This window comes from Protopterus annectens, chromosome 11.part0, assembly GCF_019279795.1.
Source record: "Protopterus annectens isolate FY-2018-M chromosome 11.part0, PAN1.0, whole genome shotgun sequence".
NCBI lineage: Eukaryota > Metazoa > Chordata > Ceratodontiformes > Protopteridae > Protopterus > Protopterus annectens.
The window spans coordinates 402476139-402495785 of NC_056745.1; the positions used below are offsets into that span (position 1 = coordinate 402476139).

At 37.1% G+C, this 19647-nt stretch overlaps 1 protein-coding gene across 1 annotated transcript in view; it reads right to left on the bottom strand.

The window, feature by feature from the left end:
• Positions 1-19647, bottom strand: part of LOC122814945 (sodium-coupled neutral amino acid transporter 4-like) — a 506640-nt gene that overhangs the window by 159850 nt on the left and 327143 nt on the right. The window contains exons 3-4 of the mRNA XM_044087205.1: positions 8639-8863; positions 3426-3519 (exon numbers count right to left, since the gene is read on the bottom strand). Coding sequence (XP_043943140.1) covers positions 3426-3519; positions 8639-8757 — 213 coding nt within the window. The 5' untranslated portion in view covers positions 8758-8863. The remainder of the gene's footprint in view (positions 1-3425; positions 3520-8638; positions 8864-19647) is intronic.

Sequence of the window (19647 nt, forward strand, 5' to 3'; positions counted from 1 at the left end):
TCCCACCCCCTATCACCACCACCAGAAATTAGCAGAATAACACTAGATACTAGCATTAAGGAACAACAAGTACAACCCAGAAATTAGCAGAATAACACTAGATACTAGCATTAAGGAACAACAAGTACAACCATTATATTTCATTGCTTTTTCTTTAAGTACTGCAGTTTTAGACTGAGTGTACAGCGTACTTTGCATACTTTAGTGGAGTTTGCCTCTACAAAGTACTGCTGTTTAATGCATACCATTTGTATGGATCATGGATCCATTTACATAACCATTTGTATGGATCATGGATCCATTTACATAACCATTTGTATGGATCATGGATCCATTTACATACTAACCTGCTGCTGTATCTTGTTAATGTCAGCTGTGCTCTTATGAGGGGAAGCAGTACTATTTTTGCTTGCTTGTACATGAGGAGATTGATAATGCTTCCCAATTGCTAAGAAATATGACTTCCTTCACTTTGAAGGTAGTAACAAATGTTTTACAGATAAGTGAATCAAGTTCTTTGTAGCTTAGCTTATCTTGCTTAAAGTCCCAAATCAGGAAAGTGAAAAGTGGTTTACTAACAATACATGTTTCTAGTAATATCTGTGTAACCACCATTATACACCCATCCCTGCACCCCATCAGCCCATTTGCCCCTCATGTAATACAGACAGTCACACCTATTTTTTCCCTGACTAGGGGAATGGCACTATGCCCAATTAACTCCCTGCTTGGGGCAAGATCCTCATGAATCCATTTGTATCCACAGGAGGTAAGAGTCACATGTCAGACAGCAGGCTGTCCCACATTCATGAAGGCCCCCTCACTCCAATAACTAATCCCTCCCCATAGTGGACAGTGGCTATCATATGCACTAATGCTGCTGCTGTAGGAAGTGCCAAGTATGTTCTTACACACATGTGCGCACCTGTCAGCTTAACTCCTTCATATAGAGACACCAGTTCAACAGATGCATCCTGCAATCCTTTAACACTTATTTTGGGATTAGCAGTGCAGCCAGCCATATTGCATCCTTCTCCCAGAAAGGTCAAAATGGTGTCAGATGCTCACTCCCACCTGCACTGCCCCAGTAATTCCAGCACACTTCAAGGAAGCCAATGTCTAACTCTATTTAACATATGAGTGTCAGTTCTCGGTCCATATTCAAAACAGTTACCTTTAAAGTACAGACGCTTATTCACCTTCTAAGATTTCCAGGATATGTGTTTTAGCTACTGGAAATAGTGGAAAAATACCAGACTTTTTAAAAGATTCCTCCTCTTTAAAATGTGTTTAAATGTTATGGTTTGGAATTGTACTAGTAATTGGTGGGAGGGGGGTATACTTTGTATATTGCAGCCGATCGTCTGCATTACAGATGAGATTCATAAGTGACTGCTTCAAATCATAAGTTTGTGAAAGTCCCTTATGCTGATTTACACTACAGAGCACTACCTTCCTTAAGGTGATATGGGTCATGAACGTCCCACTGCCAGTATCCCTATTTAGCGTAAACTGACAAATGGGACTTAAATAGAGTTGCACTGTGAAATACTGCACAGCATCAAATTGTACAAATATACATTCTATAATACCACACTTCCTGCATAAGAGATTCATTATGAGAAGTTCTAGCAAATGCCGGGATAGCTACTCATCATAACATTCTGATGGTTAGCCTAGTATTATAGTGACAGCAATGCAGCAGCACTTTCCAAGTGTGCATTTATTGCAAAGATTTGTTATTGACAAAGGTTGCAGAGAAAGACCAGCAGAACATCATGACATTTTCCCTGACCTTCATCCCTTCAGGTGCACTATGCAACCAGCTCTGCACATTGCCATGATATGCCCCACTATGCAAGGTGTATGATGCCATAGGAGACAGCTGGTATGCAAAACACAAGATATTCAAGAACTGCAGCTGAAGTGCTGAACTATACTTACCATAATTCACAAGTTCAGTTCTCAGGCTATTCAGAATTCAGAGTAAGGATACCATAAATGGTTTTCTATTGCATTTTGCTTTTCCATGATTGGGATGGTGTTTTTTTTTTAATAATGTAGCCTGAAATGCAGTAAGCTCATAGCATGTTTCTAATTGTTTTGTGCAGTCTTGAACTTTGCATTGATAGTCATCATGAATACAAATTTTATTTATACCGCTGAGATTATTTTATTTTCTACTTTCTTTTGAAAGTGTTTGTCTTGGAAACATGCAGTTTATTTAATAGCACATGTACCATGTGCTTTTACCTTCTGGGAATAATTCTGATATACAATAACACCAAATCTTGATGCAATACTAACTGCAAGGCTAGGGATGGTGAGCCTCAAGGTGAGGGAGTATTCCTTATCACAGGATGGTGAGCCTTAAGGTGAGGGAGTATTCCCTTATCCCAGGATGGTGAGCCTCAACGTGAGGGAGTAGTCCCTTATCCCAGGATGGTGAGCCTCAAGGTGAGGGAGTATTCCCTTATCCCAGGATGGTGAGCCTCAAGGTGAGGGAGTATTCCCTTATCCCAGGATGGTGAGCCTCAAGGTGAGGGAGTATTCCCTTATCCCAGGATGGTGAGCCTCAAGGTGAGGGATTATTCCCTTATCCTGGGATGGTGAGCCGCAAGGTGAGGGAGTATTCCCTTATCCCAGGATGGTGAGTCTCAAGGTGAGGGAGTATTCCCTTATACCAGGGTTGAGCTTCCTTGGATTTGGCATAAATAGAATTGTGAGGGTGGGAAAGGGTCATGGGGCTTACCCTAGAAAAAAAAAAAACTTGTTTTTTTTCTTAAATATCTATGTTACTGTAACATATTTTTGTTTCTTCTCATGGTAATGGGCAATCTAAACTTTCTTTCAGGCTGCTGACTCTTTCATGACTAATTCACAAAATTTTGATGACAAAAAAGTAACTTCACAGAAATGCGACTGCCATTTACTAAGAAAAAGACAAAAAAAAAAAAATTTTTGCAGGAGGCAAGCCCCCATGTACTCCCCAGCATGGAAGGTTGCACCCTACCACCATTGCTACTTAAATATATCAACTCCTTAGTCTCTATCTCAAGGAAAGGAGAAATTCTAAGTATGTAGCAAATCATTCTTCTACTTTAATTAATGGCAATTACACTCCAGTGATTGAACTTAACAATATAATGGATGAAACACAACATTGAACAACTATAACTAAATAAAAAATTCAAACCAACAAAATATATGAAGGACAAAGAATGATGCCATAACCACGACTTGGACAATTTACTCTTTAATGCTGCAAGAAAGTTCTAAACTCAGTCTGAAACATAACTAACTCATATACACATGCACAGTAAACAAATATGTTTTCTGAAGACTTTTATTCTGAAGCTAAAATACAACTTATTTTAGTGTTATGTATTTCTGTTGCTGATACATACAAACCAATGTGAACTTACATATTCACCCTTAAATTCTTCGTACTTCTTTTTTGGAGGAAACCCATTGGTAAGAAATTTTTGACTTTCTGCATCATCTTCATCAGCATACTGACTGCAAAATTCAAAGGGACATTTTACACTCAAAATAATGCTTTACCTTCCATTTACCAAAGTCAAAGAAGCAGTCACAATGCATGAAAACACAAATCATTTGCTCTGTGGTATCACTGTCCATTTACTCCTAGTACTCTGTCCATTTATTCCTAGTGAAGTCCTTGTCAATCATCATATTGCTGCATTAAGGTCGGTATAACCATATTTAATCATGATAGAAAAGTAACAGAAATTTAAAGTTTGTGAGAAGTGACTTTTTAAGTTTCGATCAATTTACCACAAAAAATGATCTAATCACAAGTATCTGAGATATCATGATGCTTAAAACTACGGCTCATAGGAGGAGCTGAGAATAGAATATGACGCAGATTCTTCATTAGAAATGCATTTGGTGCACCACTATGTCAAAGCAGCCAGCACATATGGCATAACAGCTCATTTGTTTTTGTCTGTTACAAAATTCATTTTTCATGTTTTTAGCTCACCTTTCTTCTGTGTTGGTCTTATACACTTTCAGAATACTCGACATTTTCCACACCCCTGTTGCTGTTTTTGACTATTATACACACCAGCTACTTGTCTCCTGCTGAAGCACTTTCAGTAAATCATACCTTAGTCTGTCTTGAGACTCACTATTCCTTTCTTTGTACTGCACTATCCTCCACTCTTGTTTTGCCTCTGAAACATCTGAGGGTCTCCATTCTTCTTCCATTTCTGTGCATCTTTAATGGGGATAATTTATTTTCTCTTAATGTGAATTTGTATCTAAAACTGCATAATATTTGTTGTACATCCATGAAAAGTCATCATTCTTGCTTGTCCCTTTACTATACCTGCCAAAACTTGACAAAGAACTCCCACATTAGTAAGTTGCCAGTGATCTAGGAAGATGCATAACTATTGGCTATTCTCACTTTATACACATCTCCTTATGCAGTTAAATATTCCCAAGGCTCTCTGATTAGCCTTCATTAAATGACTTACTCATCTTTGGACATCAGAGACAATTCACCCTTATTTATCCCTTTCCTTCTTAGTGACCATTACTACCTTCAGTGTTTGTTCACAGTCTTTCCTTCAGTTTTCAAACCTCACCACAAAATGTTGTTGCTTTATATACCAAACGCCAACTGCCAACATGAAGATTGACATGCTGCCCTCACTGATGCCCTCTTAGAACAAATATCAAAGTGTTTTTCTGTTCTTCAAAAATTACTTCATTTCACATATTACTTTCTATTTTATCATAAGGGCGCTGTTTAACATTTCTAGCATTCACTTAGATTTCCCTGGTTGCTCACAAGTGTACAAGAACTATCTAGAAGACAACACTGCTACCTCCCTTTAAAAAATTGTTCCCAAAGTCACTTAATAATCCAGCACAGTTTGCTGACATGAATGCTGCAATCTTCAAGCATTCAATCTTTGACTGAATTTCCCATTGGCATCTTTAATAACACTGTATATTCCTTTCCCAATTACTAATGCAATGCTGAATGACCTGTGGCACACAACCTCTTCTTGGGTCTATATCACCACATCGAATGGTGATAAGTTCGAACGCCCTTTGTTCGAACTTAAAAGTCCAAAAACCCTAAACAGCGAACTCATGGAACAGTGACTTTTTCCCCCCCAGTTGAAAAGATTGCTACTCTGTGAAAAAAAAAATCACAACTTTAAAACAAACTGAAGTGGGGGGCTTTGCCCCCACAACCGCCAACGTGGGGGCTGTGCCCCCACACACCCCCTACTTAAATATACCAACTCTGAGATCGCACTACAGTGGAGGAAATGGCAAAGCCCCGAAGACGGCCCACCATTTTTTTCCCTGGGAAAAAAAATCAATGTTCCATAACTTTGTGGTTTAGGACTTTCAGACTTTTCATTTCGAACAAAGGGCATTCGAACTTATCACCATTCGATGTGGTGATGTAGACCCCCTCTTCTTTACCCACATTTTGTAAAGAAAGGCTTCATTTACCTTCATCCTGCCTCTGGAATCATTTTATAAGTGATTCACTAAAACACATACTAATTAACATTGTTTCTACTCCTTATCATTCTTTTAATATACTAACATGCACCTGGTTAGGTCCCCTACTTCCATTACTACTTTTAGATTTGTACACTGTTTTAATACTGTATTCATTAAGTGAACATGGCATTACATGACAACAGAGTAAACAAGATTCAATAAAACAAAAAAAAAAAACAAATCACTTAACCGCATTTTATTACATAATACATATATTATACTTAGCACCTAGGCTAATGCCTTCACAGAGTAAAAAACTCAAACAAAACCACAGAAATTTAAACAACATTAGCAAATCACGTGCCATAAATCAATTAGCCAATAAATATCACAAACAACTCTTAAAATGTAACTGAAAGTGATCCATATTCCATCTTGAGTTGTCTCAGCTGAAACTGCAGAAAAAGTGCTAATCTTACTGGTCATTATATAATTTCTTCTATAAAAATAATTTACCAAAACTGGTTTCAGTCATAGCCAGTAACATGCAGCCTGCATAAAACAACTGAGTCTATATAACATGTACTTAAACTTCTATATCTATGACTTTATACAAACATCTTTCTGAATGTGCTGTACCATCACAGAAAATACAATTCTAATACAATGCTTTCAAAGCAATAATCTTTATAATTACTGAATACCTTTCTGAAAGATAACCGAGTCTGATGCTCAAAACAGTATTTATGCACAAGTATAGTGAAATATGTTACACAGCATGGAAAACACCTAATAATCCTATTCTTAATATCTGCAAACACCAAAATAATATATGTTTAAAACCCGCTGTGCCATTTCCTTTATTCAAAGAACAAAATATTTAACCCAAATAGTATTATCTTAAGTGAATCATACTTTACTATTAAATGTTAAAGTATTTTCTAAATCACTCTGTTGCTATGACTTTTTTTATCCAAAAGATATTTTAATAGCAGCCTCTTCTCAGAGAATTTATTTAAAGTTTAAGTACAAAGTAATTCTCCTGCTAATTATTAAAATAAAAGCATCAGCTATCTAACATTGTATCTAATTTTATTTGCCCAAATTAACACATTTTTATTAAAATCCTTCATTACACCATGATGACTACATGAACCACTAAGATTTGTTTTCTGTTCTTTTTCATCTCTGGCAGTCTTACTTGCAAGCTTAATTTTTGGCAAATTGGAAAAGTTTCTTCCTTTTTTGTTTTGTTTTGTCTTTTCTTCTTGTTTCTGCCATCTTGTTTAGCTTTGCCTACGGATGGGAATAGCGTTCAACGTGATTATCACCAACAACGAATGTCAGACAATCTTCACTGTATACTTAGTGGCCTTGATTCTCATTCAAAACCCACATTTCCAGCCGCATTGCAAAGGATAATTTGCTATCTTAGCTTACAATGCTGTCCACAGCAATACTGTCATAAGACTAAAAGATCAGTTTAGTTTTGTGATATAACTGCCACATACTGCAGAAAGTATGAGTTACCTCATCAAAGTAGCTCTAAAATGCAGTGTATACCAGTGGAAATAAAAATATGAACCCTTACCATGAAGATATAACTAACAAGCAAGTTACTCTTCTAAACTGAGTATTGACCCTTTAATGCAGACAGAAGACCAGTTTGGAAGCCCATTTAAAATAAAAGAAACTATTAGAGATCATGCTCTGAAACAAACAAAAACATGTCAGATCAACCTCTAAAATAAAAGAAAACACAATAAATCACCAACAAAAGTAAAAGAAAATATGACAGATATGGACGCCATAACAAATAACAGCAAACAAACTCCTGCTGACATTTAGTACAAATTGCTAGAGTCACCTCTGTATTAAAACAAAGGGGTCTTAAGGGAAATTACCATCATGAGTAAGAAGCATTTCTGAAAATTAACTATCTTCAAAGTTGAACGCAATTTAAATTATACCAAACTACATACACCTCAAATTAATTTAAGTGTCTCCACAGATGGCATTGCCTTCACTACTTGTAGAACATTTTGCTATATTTGACATTTTGGGAAGAAAACTGGCAGCAAAGCAATGAAACACAAGAATATCCTTCCCCAAGATGTGCTTTAACATCAAAGTGTATATACATTGGTAACAAAATGTGATCTCTAGGTAATGCTTATTCCTTGAAAAACTAATGTCTCACTGCAAGTCGGCTGGCATTTCTCCTGTATCTAACAGAATCTGTACCTATAAACTAAGATACCCAGGTTAACAAATACAAATACACATCCAAAATGGCTTGTTGTTTTTAATCATTTTCTTCAAAATCCATTATTACATTATTTTTGAGGGCACATCAAAACATTTTCAAACCCAAAGCTACAATCGAAGGACATATATCATTTATCACCCTCAAACATACAAGAAAATAAATAGCTAACAGGGCTGTAAACAAAAGGGTTTAAACATTTAAATATAAAGCTTTATGTCATTAATAATGTTTTTAGTTTGACACACGTTCAACAGCAATCCCTGTCTGCTATCCTAAGAATGTCTGTCTCCACATAGTTTCACCCATGCTTACAAGCCATTTCCATAAATACACTACAGACGGTTACGACCCTTCAAAACAACCAAAAACACATTCATGCATCAGTATGTATGGCTGTCTTAATGTTTTACTTCAAATGACTGACGTGTAACAAATAAAAGTGATTTGTAACAGCTCAAGAATATCCTTTTCAACGTCAAAACAAATGAGAAAATGAGGCATAACATCCTAAAAGTACCACAAAAAGTCAGACAATATTATTAGCTATAACCAAGGGAAACCTCAACCATTTTATTTATTTCAATAAATCAACTAACTGCCCAGTGAAGAAAAATAAATTCATAATCTTCATGGCTGCTCTCCCAATAACCTGTTTGATGATGTTTACTTTGAAGACAATCTAGACGACCTACTTCCCTGTCAGTGCATCTGTTTTATGTAAACCTCAAATCTTCACATAGTCATCATTAACAATAATTGTTTCAGCACTGTTCATTGCTCAGACTGCCATTCAAATAACCTACAATTATTTTGTCTAACAAACATTTTTACTGTAGCTCTGCTTATTTACCAAAGTTATCTAAAAGTCCTTACCTGCTAATCGTAGCTTTTTCAGAATCAATTGGCTCAGTGTAACAGTTATCAATGCTATCAACACTGTTGACGTCATCATAAGATTCATTACTGACTCTTTGCAGCTCCAAACGGTCCATGACTGCAGTCAGAGCTTTCAGTTGTGTGTAGTAACTTCAGTGCAATGCGTCAACTCGGTTTCAGCCTTGTTCACGTTATTGATTTTTTTCTCTTGAACACACTGCTCTGCAAACATAGCAAAAGGGAGGTTAAGCTATGTATGCTTTACTAAGACAACATATAACTCTGATAACGAATTCTCAGAGAACACCCACTTTAGCAAACAAAACACCATTCTTAACATGTTCTGGTAGTTTGCTTCAAATGTAATGCAGCACCAAAGAAGAGAAATTGAAATAAGATATCTACAGACACTTGAGTCTTTAGTCCTTTAGCCTACACAGTGCCCTAACTAAAGGTCTTGAAAAATATACGTTTTATGTCACTTTGCCAGAAGTCAACTGCAAAAGCTTTTCCAAATGGCAACTGTACAAGTCCTCATTATTTCATACTTTAAATATATCATTTAACCCCACAAAACAGATAATATACATAATTTTTACAAAATAATGTCATAGGAGAAATAACAGCTGCACGAGAACTCACTATTTTAGATTAACTTTAACACGGCCCTTTGCAATACCATTTTGTGACCTCTTGTGTAGGTGTTCTATAAGTGTCAAGTCCCCCCCTTCCATGTGACTGTTGTAAAAACCTCAAGTTCTGACTGTTGCAGGGTACGCTGCTTTCATGGATCTAGGGAATGAACACCACAATAGTCCATGATTCCTGAATCCCACTCAGTATTGCAGATGGAAAATAAGACATCCTGACAAAACAGATATACGATCATGGACTTCACAGTTTATTTAAAGATTTCTTCTGAAAGCTCAGTATACTTGACCATACAGCAAAAGTCCCATGCACTGAGTATATCCTACATCAGTGATGGTGAACCTATGACACACGTGTCAAAGGTGACAAGCCACAACAATTTGGGTGACACACCAGAGTTCACCAACACCCAAGTTACAAATTAACTGCTTTTGCATTCATTCCTCATGTAAAGTGCATAGAATTTATTTTTTGCAAGCAGCCAGTTCAAAAACATTGCTCCAGAGGTAAAGACGTTACTAGCCTAAAAGACTATTTCGGTATACTGCCTCAATACAGTCTGCAAAGGGCAGGGACACTGTTTTCTCTTCGTGGTTACACTTTTGCAAAGGACAAGTACTCTGCATTTCTGTGTGTGTTACATTCTCACTTAATCCCTCCTAAAAGTGGAAACTTTTTACACTTAATAATTACAATAATTAGATTTATAGACTTATTTTACTTCAGGAAAATGTATACAAATTCACATTCATTTTTTTCTGTCAGTTTCACAGGTTAATAGTAGTTCAAAACTGTCCGTGTCTCTTATTTCTAGATTTGTCCTTGAGTCTGTTGAGATGTATCCCTAAAGTATTGAAAGATATGCTGCTTTATTATTTAATTTATTTTCTTCATTTTTGTTTGGGATGGGGCAATACACCAGCAGAGTTAAGATAGGCATTTTTCGAATTTTGACATGCCAAACTCAAAAGGTTTGCCATCACTGTCCTAGATGATCAGTGTTCAGCGCTCAGATAGGGTGATGAAAGAGCTGGCCCCAGAGAGGTATCATTGAATGACTGACATCAGCCCACCTATCCTTGGAGATGAAAGTTAACAGTCTCCATTTCGGTGAAAGCTTTGGAAGCACAATTCTTATACCCAAGACTGAAGGGATACAAGCATGCCAAAGAGTCCACAGTATATCAGATGAGAATAGCAGAGATGCAGAAACATGCACAAATATTTTGGATCAGCACAGAATTCAATGAATCAAGCTTTTCTGCCAACAAGGCAGAGGAGTTAAAAGTTTTCAGTAAAATCTCCTAAAACCTTCTGCATGATGTTCATGACTTTTGGCTCACATCTCCCTCTTCCATTGTCCTGGTAAGCCAGGACATGGAAAGAAAGAATGGCCCTACATGGACTGGGGACTTGATGATCATGAGAGGATGAGGAGCAAAAAGTAGTTAAATTCCCTCCTCTCCCAACATATTACAGCCTACTTGTAGCTCTGTGTTAAATGATCAAATATGTACATAGGCAGCAACTAATTCACTACCAGGATAAGACCAAAGACATCAAAATATTTCTTCATATTTTTATCTTGTTCATGAAAGAACCCAAGGCCTTCTTATGACCAAAAAAACACATCCAGCACTCAGGAATGAAGGTAACAGGCTGCAGTCACTAAAAAATGTTGCTTAATAAACTTGCTTAAGCGCTTTTGTCAGAACAAACCTGACTTCATCAGACTCTAGTTACAGCATACAAAAGCAGGCTTTTAAAACAATTAATCACATGGCATTAAGCCAATTAAACACCACCCATTTTTAAAGGAAAACAACATAACCTATTAAAACTTTAAAACATATTGTGTTTTATACTTTATAAGATAGAAGTCTCAAAGTATTGGATATTGAAATACATTCATTTAGCCCAGGGAACACATTAGCCCATAGTCTGAGTTGCCATAACGTCTCCCTCTCCTAAATTAAATCCTCCCAAGGTCCACCTGTAGAATTCCTTACTGCCAGATATCATATGGGCCAACCTAATATATTGCCCCTAAACAATACCCCTCTTCTGCTTGTCAGGATGTTTACTGCCATAGTGCAAGAGGCTGTTAGAATCCGGTAGGTTGTCTCTAAATATTGCTAACCACCAGCCTACGCCTACAGCAATCCTTACTTAGACAAACATCCAAATAATTGATAGCATCCCTATTATAGTGATAGGCAACAGGTACAAATTTTTCAAACAGGTATTTCTTCTCTCTTCCTATAACCAAACCGACCTTTGTAAAGTGAAATGCCAACAGTGTTACTTTTGTTAAGACTAACATAAGAAAACTCTGACAGGAACCATCACAACATCCTCTGTTAAGACTGCAACCCTTCTGCCGATTCCTTTACCAGTGTATCTATCCACAGCATATGCGGAGTAGTGAACTGGGCATGTGTTCATGATTTCATTTTTCCCTATAGGTTGACATCTAGCCCTATAGTTTGGCAGAGACTGTTAAGTAACTACTTGGGGAGAATCTTGTCTTAGCTGTTTACCCCCTCTCCCCAGATTACTCTAACAAGCCTGCCTGAGATTCTTCACATTTATTAAAAAAAATTAAAACAGCAAATAATATAACTCATCCAATACTGCTGCAAAGCTCTCCATTTAGAAAGATGTTCTTTTTGTTTGAAATAGTCACTATAAAGTAAAGTGCATTTGTGTACGGTTCTCACTGTATGAGCATCTCTAGATGTCTGGCAATAAATGTATTACATATAGGTAAAAGGTTTGTCATTCAAGCCCCACTTACCCAATATTTCAAAACAATCAGCCCTCTCACCATGAAACATGCTGCCCTTCAGCATTCTGGAGTGTTGTGATTGCATTCAAATAGATGTGTTTTATAAACCAGATATATTTCCTTTTTGTATAAGCACTTAATAAGATACAATGGCACATAACTAGCTAAAGCACCATTTAGATAAAATATGAATATATATATGTTTTTACTCACTCTCAGCAAATAAGCATTAACTAGAAATAAAGAAACTAAAGGAATACCAGAAACTAACATGGAACATTTTCTGTCAGAATCAGGGAAAAACAGCCAACCCACTAGCACCCATACACACACACACACACACACACACACACACACACACACACACACACACACACACACACACACACACACACACACACACACACACACACACACACACACACACACACACACACACACACACACGCACACACGCACGCACACACACACACACACACACACTCACACACACAAACACACTATGTCACCTTGGATGGAAGGGCACACAGCACATTCTTTCCAGTCCACGTGGGGGAGGATTTCTGATACAGTTGGCATTGTGGTTGATTCCACGTTTCAAGAATCTACCATTAGACCAAGTACATCACACAACTGTACAACTATTCTCTTCCTAACAGATGTCTGCTACTGTAATTCCTACACATTGGCAGAAAAACAAACGGACCAGCTCAGAAAGGGAGGCTGGTACTATTGCAACAACCCGTGTTGAACAGATGAGGCAAAAGCTGTAACAGCTCTGAACTAATACTCAGTACTTTATAACTGGGTGAGTGCAAACATAATTCATAGATTTATGTCACTTAAATTACATTATAGATTTACGTCACTTAAATTATATTATATTATATTATACAATAACCCCCCATTAATATTCCAAAATGTGCACTCTAAATGGCCAGCGTGCCCGTTGTAAATTCCACAATATACCAACGGAAAAAGGTCCGGTCACCCGGACTTTTTCCTTTTATATAAAGTGTCCAAAACCTTTTTTTTAAATAAAGAAAAAAAAAACGGAGCAACTGAGACTTTCTTTTCTCCGTTGCTTCCATTTCAAAGCATTGATGTACTGGGTATGCATAGGAATGCAAGTCCCATAGACATGAGCAGTATATCAACACAAGGAAGCAGTATACCACCATCGGCGGATGAACAGTAATGCGCCATTATACAAAGAAATTATTTAAGAAAAGTAAGTCTTTTTTTCTTAAACAATGTCATTGTATAATAGCAATAACCGACTCTGTGGTTGTGGTATATTGAAATTTACCCACGGTTGGCTTTATTTAATCACTCGGGCTTCACCCTCGTGATTAAACCACACCAACCATTGGTAAATCTTTAATATACCACACCATGTCATCTGTTATTGCTTAAGTATATTATATTATATTATATTATATTATATTTACTTGATACCAGAAGGGAACAATAGGTCTATCTAGTCTATCTTTTTACCCTTTAACCACATTTCCCATGCCCTCTTAAATAGCTTGGTGGATTCCCTCTCTACCACCTGTTCTGCTAGTCTATTCTATGAGTCCACAACCTTCTCTGTGTAAAAGTTCTTTTGTCTCCTAAGAGAAAACCCTCCCCAATACATCCTTGTACAATAAATGTATAATTGAAACAAATAGTTTGGAATCCTCAAACACAGAATGCAGTATAAAAATGACTTTTGTAAGGGGGGAATACTCTTGCATCCCAATTCAGAGGGGGACAGAGTTTTGCCCCCTTCCCTCCTTTTTAACATATACTATTTCCATGGTTGCACTACCAAAAGAAAAGGGCAATCATCTCATGGGAAAAAAACAAACAAGCAAATAGCAAAACAATGAAAATTCCACAGTAAAACAATGCATCCAAGAGTAAAAAACACCAAAACTAAAAGTAAATAAAAAAAGAACTACTACATTTACACTAGAATCAAAGCCCCATATAAACACTATATAAAACTGCCATCAAAGTATATTTCAATAAAATGGACCTTGACAGCCTAAGTTCACTTAAAATGCATTCTTTTAAAGTTTGACATACATATACTCTGAGTTGAGACACCTATAAGGAAAAAAAAACAAATAGCTGCAGTGAACACAGCTATAAACAACAAGGCCTAACCATCCAACTGAGAACAATGATGCAGTTGTAATAACAAGAGGCAATGCCATTTCCTAACTATCTGAAAAGTTTTTGTTAAACGGTGGGCCATTATAAATAAAACAATCTCTCTAAGAATAATTGCATAGCTTTCTTTGTACATGCCTAGGATGCAGAATTCGTTTTACACTTAATCTCTTGCTTTGAAAGGATAGTTACTTTTGCTCAACAATAAAGATGAAACAACTTCTGGCTGGAAATATGATGGTTTCCTGTCTATGTAGAAATGAATATAATACAGAAATCCTTTGGGAGGTTGCAAAATCAGCTTTCCAGCCATAGACTTCAAATCCCATGCAGGAGAACTATTTATTTTAAGGACTTGGATATACAGAATATCCTTAAGTACTGACCACTGCACTATGATGAGATATTAGAGGACAAAACGGGAAACTATGAAAAAAGACAGATAAATAGGCTTGAAAGAGTAATATGAAGGATAATGTATAAGAATATATACATGAAGGGTGGGGTATTTAAGAGTGCTGGATGTGACTTGTAATGTGATTCTGATGAAGTACCTGTACGAAAGCGCTTAATCTCTGTTTTTGTGGACTAATAAACTGGATATTCACTAATGTGTTGCTACTCTCTGCTTTTGAATTTATCCTGTTCTTATGTGGTTTGTGTTTTCAGTATTTTTCTGTGTTTGGTTCTATAATATGAAACAATACTTATAATAAGACTTGTTGTGTTGCAAAGATTTAAGGTGAAGAAGAAGAAGAAAAGGTGAGCCCAGTAAGTCTAAGTACCAAGTAAAGATTCTTCCCTATTTTTCAAGAAAAGGGACCAAGTAACACTGCAAAGAACCAAAGTCTTTCCTATTTTATTGAGTAAGGCTTACACTCTGAGGGTGTTTTAGACTTATTTACTACAGACAAAGCATCATAAAAAGCCCCCTGCCCACCTTACTAATCCATGCTAAGCCTACCCCTAACACTGCCTCTCCTCAGTCCTAACCCCTGTACCTTAGTTTAGAAATGCTCTTTCCGCAACATTATCACTATTCAGACAAAACTATGGCTGAATGTGTGGTGGGGTTTTAATGATCAGATCACAAATGCAAAAATTTTCCTTTTGTAACTTTTTTTTTTAGTTTTATCAGTTTTTCAGTATGTTGATTTCGAACTGCTAGCATCAATTAGCTGTGGTTCGATACTTGTGTATTTCAATAAATCAGTGCGCGCGTGCGCACACACACACACAAACACACACACACACACACACACACACACACATATATGCATACATATATATATATATATATATATATATATATATAGGGTCCACTTTTATTCACCAAAATAACAGTTTACCGAACATCAAAAAGCGGACAGCAATAAACCGAAAGTGCAGTTCAACAAAAACTCACTATCGCAATCTACACTTAACTGAAGTGCAAAAACACTAAAATATACACTACAAACACATTTTTGTAGGGGGCCAAGCCACCTTGCACCCACCACAACCCCACTAATCATATATAATAACTCTGAGATCGCACTATAGTGACGAAAAGGGTAAACTTCCTTATCGTCACTGTACCATGATCTATATCACCAAGTTCCAACTGCTGTATAGGTTCCACTCCTATTACAACTTTAAATGATAAGGAAAAGCAACGCACTTGTTCTTCTAAAGGATCCCGGATTTGCCAACCATTGTTTATTGAGGCATGGTTTCTGATAGTGAATTTTCATTAAACTGCAGTTTTGCTATATTGGTGTCTGCTTTTTGATGTTTGATAAACTGTAATTTCGCTGATGTGTGTGTGTGTGTGTGTGTGTGTGTGTGTGTGTGTGTGTGTGTGTGTGTGTGTGTGTGTGTGTGTGTGTGTGTGTGTGTGAGAGAGAGTATGATGGCTCTGGTGAAAAATAAACATTTGTTATTCTAGTCAAGGATTATACAGCCTTCTTCATGTTTCTAATGCAATGCCTCTACAGCCTCATCCATCTCCATCAGACTACCCTTTTCACTATACCAAATCAAAACTTCCATTATTACTCAGTGATAAACTCCCGTACTTAACACATAAACACCTTATTATACAAACATTCCACATAAAAAACTCATCAAACACCCCTACCAATCTCTTAACAACACTATCACATACTTCTAAAACTTGCCTAATTAGGAAATATCCAGATTAATCCTGGACCCACTCAGCTTTATCCTAACAGAGACCTCAAAATCACAGACCTAAATGCATGTAGTCTAAATAATAAGTGGGCAATACTGGAAGCGTGGGTGCAATACAGAACCTACACATTCTTGCTGTTTCTGAAATACGGCTAAAAGAAGATGTTATCCTTCTTCATTTATTCCTGACATCTACCATTTTTACATTGATAACAGACCCGATCTTAGGCCTGGAGAAGGAGTCTCCCTTCTAATAAGTAAGAAATGTTTCCATTACTATTTCTGAGGTGCATAAATCCAGTAAACAGGACAATAGGAGTCCCAACTGGGTCCTAACACACAAATACATATTATCAGAGGGTGCCATACTCGCCTGACATTTCCCTCTGTTTACATTCTCCTACAACTTCTTAGCTATTCAAAATACATTATAAATTATGTTCCCTGAAGGCATAAATAAAAGTATGATCATTCTAGGGGACATTAATATTGACACATCTGGAAAATACACATCTCAACTAAATAGAATGATGTAGCATTTCAGCTTGGTGCAATTAATTCAAGCCCTAACCAGACTTGATACAAAAAACTCCTAACAGATATGATGCAAAAACAGGTAAGAGTTCAACTCTATTTATTTATTTTTATTTATTTATAGACATTTGTTAACTAGGTCAGCCACGGTGGTGCAGTGGTTAGCATTACCACCTCACAGCAAGAGGTTCTCAGGTTCAATCCTCGGCTGGGGTGCCTTCCTTGCGGAGTCTGCATGTCCTCCCTGTGGTCGTGTGGGTTTCTTCCGGGTGCTCCGGTTTCCTCCCACATCCCAAAGACATGCTGCAGGTGGATTGGACACTCTAAATTGGCCCTAGGTGTGAGTGTGTGCGTGTGTGTGCCTTCTGTGGAAGGTTGGACGCCAGGCTGGCAACTCGACACCATAAAACTCCACTGCCAATCATGAGCGGACAAGGTGATCCACTGTGGTGACCCCTAACCAGGAAAAGCCGAAAGAAGAAGAAGAAGATAGACATTTGTTAACTGGGTTAGTTCAGCTGAGTTAGTAGCCCATTTTCAGTGGAGATCCGAGGAGAAAAGCTCCAGATTACAAAATCAATTTAAGTATTGTACAGATTTACACTCCAAGAAAACAATATTCTAATACAGGTAAAAAACAAGAGAAAAATAAGCTCAGGTTACAAAAACAATTAAAAGTATTGCACAGATTTACACTCCATCTATAATACTATTTCAATATGGGTAAGATAAAAAGACCAGTAGAGAGAAACATTTACAGAAAATATAGACAAGTAGCAATGCACATAAATAGCATAGACAGTAGATTAAGTGGGCTATCATTGTTTAGAGATTATAATTTCTGGATAGGTACTAGATGGTATCACAGTGAGAGAGGTTGAGACTAATAGAATTGGAAATATGATGGGAATGAGGTACAGAGAAAAAAAGGAGGTGTTATGTAGGGTCCTGACAGTGGTAAGCTTTGTTGTTAAGCAGATAAAGTTTGAGTTCTTTTTTAAAGCATAATGGGTGGGTAATGGACCGTAAGCTTAAAGGAAGTTTATTTCCAAGCTTGGGATATGGAACATTTATAGAGTAGTTTGCCCACAGTTTTCTTAGGTTTGTAAATGTCAAGGAGCTGCTGGTATGAGGTGTGGAGGGTCCTTGTGGGAGTATAGGTGGATACCAGGGAGGAGAGACTTGGGCAGGAGGATAGTTTATATAGTACAGAGTGTATGATTTGAAATTGTGATAAAAGGAGTAATTGGGGGAGTTCAAGCAATTTGAGGGAGTTGAGTGCAAGGCAATGGTGTGAGTTGTAAGGGGAACTGCTGATGAACCTTACTATTCTATGGTATGTTTGTTGTAGTTTGGACAGGGTTGTGGTTTGAATGTTAGTTAGGAGAGGGGCAACATAGAGAAGGGAGGGGAGCAGAACTGCCTGTGCCAGGGAGAGTCTAGCATCGGCAGTTAGAAATGTTCTATTGTGATAAAGCAGGCCTAGTTTCTGATGTGTTTTGTTTATACAATGGAGTATATGCACTCTATGAGTATATGAACTCTAGATCTAGTAATAACCAACAGGCAACACATGTGCACCTCAACTGAAATTCTACCAAACTGTCTTTGTGACCACTCACAAGTAAAAGCCATCTGGCCTTTCTGAATGCATGAAAGTCCACTCTCAAATTATTCAGGGTAGATTTCTTCCAGCTGTTAAACATCCTCAACTTAATCTCCTCCTCCTTAATTCCATCAAATGGGTACCTATGTAAGAGATGACTGACCCCTCTTTGCTCTACAACCGCTTTATGAAAAGTTTTCCATAATTCAGGATGATTTTTCCTGCTTGCAAATAGAAGGCTTAGAGGTTAAAAATATCCTTGGCTCACTGTTGAGATAAAAAACAAAATGAGAGAAAGACACAAGGCCTGTAGGTCTGGAAAAATATCCACTGAGCAATCAGCTGAACCAAACATTTTCTGACTTATGACAAAAAACTAGATTGGAAATCAGTGTAGCCTAATCTTTGTTTCTTGGACAAAAACAAGAAAATAATCAGTCTCAACCCAAGTTCTTCTAGAAGGAAATAAAATAGCTAACAAGAATATTAAGAAGCTCCCTGCCATCACAGAATACCTTCCCCTTAGCAGATTCCCTATTTGCTAAAAATACAAACAATACGTTATAATATTATTAACAACTTCCCCGAACATAGCATTCTGGATAACTCCTTTTCTGCCTCACTATATCCAACAGCATCCTGTGTGGCAACATTCACTATATCAAAATAAGTTCCAAACGGATAAAAAGCCTACTTAAAAGACTTATTAACATAGGTGTCAGATTCTTCAAACTATATCCATCTTTCTTAAGGGTGTCTGCTGATCAAATTGCAAGATCACTTGCCTACAACTTCAACATTTCTTTTAACACACTGGAAGTATCTTCTGCATTTAAACATGCTTGTATACTACCATCACAAAAACAACAGCTCCAGTGGATCTGAAGGATTACAGATCTATCTCTATACTATACCCCATCCCTGAAATATTTGAAAAATTCTGTATAAGCAATGACTAAAGCACATCAATAACTATGGTCTACTATCTGATGCCCAACATGGTTTCTGTAATTCATTTAGTACCTTTACAGCCCTTTTAACTGCTACAGATAACAATACAAGATAACAATCAGTGAAGGCCAAATTACAGCA